Source organism: Aplysia californica, unplaced genomic scaffold, assembly GCF_000002075.1.
Source record: "Aplysia californica isolate F4 #8 unplaced genomic scaffold, AplCal3.0 scaffold00324, whole genome shotgun sequence".
NCBI lineage: Eukaryota > Metazoa > Mollusca > Gastropoda > Aplysiida > Aplysiidae > Aplysia > Aplysia californica.
Window position 1 is genome coordinate 168,504 of NW_004797594.1, and position 5,156 is coordinate 173,659.

At 43.6% G+C, this 5,156-nt stretch overlaps 1 protein-coding gene across 1 annotated transcript; it reads left to right on the forward strand.

Annotated features, from left to right (window-relative positions):
* The first annotated feature begins 335 nt into the window (after positions 1-335).
* LOC101853629 (sulfotransferase family cytosolic 1B member 1-like) lies at positions 336-4,256 on the forward strand. The gene is made up of 5 exons (XM_005102430.1): positions 336-369; positions 1,154-1,304; positions 1,579-1,745; positions 2,141-2,244; positions 4,059-4,256. The coding sequence occupies exons 1-5, from the start codon at positions 336-338 to the stop codon at positions 4,254-4,256; spliced, it is 654 nt and encodes a 217-aa protein (XP_005102487.1).
* The last annotated feature ends 900 nt before the right edge of the window (positions 4,257-5,156 follow it).

The window sequence follows — 5,156 nt, forward strand, 5'->3', positions numbered from 1 at the left end:
ATGCTCCTATTATTGTTTTTGTTGTACATGTATTTTGTTGTTGTTGTTATTTGTTTGTTTTTGTAGTGTTGGTATAGTTGTTGTTGTTGTTGTTATTGTTTTGTTATTGTTGTTGTTGTTGTTGTTGTTGTTGTTGTTGTTGTTGTTGTTGATAGTTCTTTATTCATACTTCGTCATCTGTTTTATTTTGTTGTAAGTTGAGTCCCTTACAAATTCCAACTTTAGAAAAGAGAAGCACAGAAGTGGTCATTTAATACTGGGGAACAAAAAATACGACAGAAACAACAGAATGAAAAACAAGACATACCAATGGCGCCTTCCATCCACCTGCAATCATGATCTCCATTGCCCTTCTCATCGTCAACCAGGGTATGGGCCACAGACAAACTTTGTTTTACTTATCTTGGGATAGCCTTTTAACCCTCTTCGTACGCCCTGGGGTCATTTTGTACCCCCGGGGTTGTATTCTTTACATTTTTTAATACTTCTTGTGCGAAGATATCTTTGAAACTTTCAGTATTTCTCAAAAAAATAATTTTGACAGATTGCTATGCCAAGCGTCCGGATCGGATCAACGAGTACATTTCCTCTTTGGAAAGTGGTGGCATAGAGTTCCCCACGTCGTATGGATACGACAGTAAAACACGACGTACGGATAGGGTTAACATTACTCCACGCCTCTCATTTTTTCTGAGACTTTTTTCTTGATCTCACGTGCCCACCCCACCCCCCACCCTTGATCTCTTACCCTGTGGATCCCAATCCGACATTTTCTTTGTCATTTTATGCAGCTTCCAGGCTTTCTGAGGGTATGTCTAATCCATCACCACACCCTTATACGCAGTTCAGCTCCACATTATGCTACAGGACTTTTAGATAGATTTCAGCCTACAATTAAATTTCGACTGAGGTTACTTGGTACTTTATTTGGTTGCAGAATAGGCGTCACAATGCCATAGCTGCTCCTTCCTCCTCTCCAGGACCCATGAAAGGGTCTGCCCGTTGATCGTGCCAGTTAACAGCTGGTTGGATATTCTTTTGGCTTTTCCACGCAGGTTGCTGTCTCTCCCCGACCCTCTAGAGTGACCAGCTTTTCTTAGTCTATCCATTTTGTTTATGCACATCGGGTCGGGTTCTTGTCTTCTGTCCCCAGGTCTACACTGGCATGTGGCGATAATCCGCATGTTGCAGAACCAGAGCACTGAGCACAAACCATACGACGCCTTTTATCTGCATAAGCACCGGGCATCTTTTCTGAGCCAACAACCGTCGCCCAGACTGCTCACAACTCACGTCCCCTTCAGGTTAGATCAACGCTTGCCAGCCGGGGAGGGGGGGAACATAGTCTACAAGTGGAGAGTTTTTTAATTAATTTTTTTTTAACCCTATCCGTACGCCCTGGGGTCACTTTGAACACCCGGGGTTGTATTCTTCATAGTTTAGAATACTTCTAGTGCGATCTTAATCGATGTTTCCAGTTGCATGTGCTCCAGAAATATTTATTAAAAATTCTGATTCTCGGAATAAAAGCAGACAGGACAATAATCATATTTTCCTTCTTTTTTCCTTTCATTTCAGGTACCTACCAAAACAGGCTTTTGAGAAGAAGATCAAAATCGTGTACCTCAACCGGAACCCGAAGGATGTCATCGTGTCCTACTTTTCTCACAGGGCCAGCAACTCGGGTCAGATGCACTACCCGGGGACGTTTGAACAGTTCTATTATCTCCTCTTGGAGGTGGGCTGTGAGTGCTTATTTCATTCTTTTATTTATTGTATACTCTATACGTACGCCCTGGGTCATTTTGCTTCTGCAGGAGTTGTATCCTTCACATTTTAGAATATTTCTTGTACGAAGATCTATGTGAAACTTTCAGTATTTCTCAAAACAGCATGTAGACAGACTGCTAAGCAAAACGTACGGATCGGATTGACGAGTAAATTTTCTCTTTTTGGAAGGTGGTGGCACAGAGTTCCCCACGTCGTATGGATACAATAGTAAAACACGACGTACGGATAGGGTTAAAGTATAAGTAAACTTTCACCACCCCCCCCCCCCCCGACCCCCACGTCCCTCACAAATCTCCTCTATATCTAGACCACGCCTATTTAGTCCTACACAAATCTTCTCTATTTCTAGACCACCATGGCCACATCTTCGACAACTTGCTGCAATTCCAGGAAGGACAAGACTCCATGCCTGACGTTCCCATCTACACCTCCATGTTTGAGGATATGAAGACGGTGAGCATCTCTAGGCCAGCCTCACATAGAGCGTCACTCGACGTGTCACACGGGTGAATAGACATGGGTCACGCGTGTAAGCAAAAGTGTTCAGTGTGTTATGGCGTGGTGGAATCCGGCGCTCGTCAATTTTTGGGCATGTGGAGTTATTGGGGCCATCTTAAAGCTTGTTCAGTTGTCTTGTTATGGGTGAAGAAAATACCCATCTATCTTGAAGAGAAGTCAAGTTATTTGAGATTGAAGAAGGTTCGGTCATCTGGTTTCAAAGGTAGAATAAGTGAGCAAATGGCCACCAAAGTCTGGTTATTTCCATAGTTTGATAGTTCGTGACCACTGAAAACTTACAAGTTTTGTTCCTTTAAACATCGTTTTTCAGTAAAAATCCGCCCAGAATTTTTTTTCTTAATGGGACAACAATGGTGTTAAGCCAAAAAAAAAGAGTAATTCGATAAAAATTGCCAAACTAGCTGAAAAATGCAGTTTCTTCTATTTCATTATTTTGACGAGTGCCTGATTTCACCACGCTGCCTCACATATTTTAAACGGTACTCCTCACATAAGCAGTTGCCTCACGCTAGTCACGTTGTAAATACCAAGACAGGCTTTTGAGAAGAAGATCAAAATCGTCTACCTCAACCGGAACCCGAAAGATGTCAAACGAGGGGAGGAATGTGCATGCTGATTCTTTTTGAGGCGTGTCTTGTCACCTCCTGCGTTGAGTACAGCAGATGTGTGCTTATCCCACCCGTAGCAAACTGTCGAAAAAGCATGCAAGCAGAAAAAAGAAAACAAGCATGCAGAGACAATGAGGACACTAATGGATGACAAAACCTAGATTCTCTGTGATCAGATAAAGTGAGGCGTGTAATGTTGCATGTCTGTAGTCAAACGTGACACGTGAAAGGTCACGTTCTGTGTGAGGAGGGCTTTACTGGGAGGTGTCATGTGCATACATGTACCCAAATAGATACGTGAAGATAACTCTCTCAGTAGAGAGCAATAAGAAAACTGTTCTGTTTAAATGTGAAGTTTAGGTGTGTTGACCTGTACGTGCCCATATGTGACCATGTTTGAGGATAATAATATCAAGATGGTGAGGATATCTACTGAGATGAGTGCATGCATGTACCCACAGATACGTAAAGATACGTCTCTGAGCAGAGCACGATAAAGGATCAGTTTTGAGTCTAATGTGAGGATGTGTTGACCTGTGTGTGCCCATATGCGACCATGTTTGGGGATAATAATATGAAGACGGTGCGGATCTTTACTGAGATGTGTCATGTGCACACATGTACCCACATAGATACGTAAACATACGTCTCTGAGTAGAGAGCGATAAAAGAAATTATACAGTTGTGAATCTGATTTGAGGATTTGTTGACCTGTGTGTGCCTATATGCGACCATGTTTGAGGATATGGAGATGGTGGGGAACGGAGAAGTATGCACGCATGTACCTACAGATACGAGAAGATGCCTCTCTGAATAGAGAGCGATAAAGGAAATTGTTCAGTTGCGAGTCTGATGTGAGGAGTTGTTGACCTGTGTGTGCCTATATGCATCCATGTTTGAATATAATAATATTATGTCTCTACTCCTTACGTCTAGGATAAAACAATGCATCCTTACTCCTTACGTCTAGGATAAAATAATGCATCTCTACTCCTTACGTCTAGGATAAAATAATGCATCTCTACTCCTTGCGTCTAGGATAAAATAATGCATCCTTACTCCTTACGTCTAGGATAAACTAATGCAACCTTACTCCTTACGTCTAGGATAAACTAATGCATCGCCCCTCCTTCTGTCCAGGACCCGGCACAAGGTGTGAAGAATCTGAACCAGTATCTGGGCACGGGCTGTAGCGATGCGCTGTGTGAAGAGATAGCTGAGGCCTGCCAGTTCCGCAATCTCCAGCCCGCGAAGGAAGGCGACCCACCAGGGTTCGACGAGAATGAGTTCAAGAACGGAACCCCGACCTTCTACAGGAAAGGTGAGCTGAACATTTAGTGTAGGCACAGTTGGCGAGATAGAATAAAACTGCAATTAGGCTAGATGGGTTAAACGTTTAACGTGCTTAATAATGGGTTAAACAGTTGGAGTAAATAAAATATGTTTGTTGTTTTATGCAGTACTCGTAGAGGTAATTTCATCTGGCGCAATTGGTCAAACACAAGGGGGGGGGGGCTATCCTGAAAAATGCTGTTTTGAGAAAATCAAAGGTAAAGTTTTTGCCCCTTGTTCAGTTTCTTTAAAAGACAAGGAGAGTTTTCTCTATAACCAAACAAATATACACACTAATGAAACCAAACTTCTTCTACAGGTAGGGCAATGCCCACTTTTGGTGTAGGTCAAGATTTCTGGAAACCCCCGAAATCTGGGTTAGGCTCTTGTCCTTAAAAGCGACCATTTCTCTTGGCGCAATTGTGTTTCTCTGGACGCCTGCTGGTGAGGTAGGAGACTGGACTGGTTCACAGAGGCGATGGCGTTCCGTTTTCTCTAAATGGCATCGCTCCCCAGTTCGGCTTCCTCGGTCACATGATTTAAAAAATGAAATGGTATGGGTTTAACTCCCCTATCAACACTATTAGGTTATTTAAGGGATGGCACCTCCATGTTTAATGTCCGTCTCCGATAGGACCGAGCCAAGTGGGAAGTTCGTGTAAAGTGCCTTTCCCAAGGACTCAACGTCGGACCGAACTGAGGCTCATCCCCCGAACCCACAATCTCACGATTACGAGTCCGGTAGCTTAACCACTGGGCTACCGACGCCACCCTGTTACATGATTTAATTAATTCAGCTTTGTACTATTATGGCCGAGGGTGCGGTGGCGAAGCGGTTAGTGCGCTCGTCTCCGAAGCGGAAAGTCCGGGTTCGAGCCTCGGTTCGGACACGGATTTTTTCGCCCC

What these genes read in the sequence shown, in the direction of transcription:
- LOC101853629 (XM_005102430.1), top strand. Translation starts at nt 336, where the DNA reads ATGATCTCCATTGCCCTTCTCATCGTCAACCAGG. An exon ending in CCTTCTCATCGTCAACCAGG is followed by an intron (nt 370 to 1,153) that starts GTATGGGCCACA and finishes TTCTGTCCCCAG; the next exon opens with GTCTACACTGGCATGTGGCG. An exon ending in TGTTTGAGGATATGAAGACG is followed by an intron (nt 2,245 to 4,058) that starts GTGAGCATCTCT and finishes CCTTCTGTCCAG; the next exon opens with GACCCGGCACAAGGTGTGAA.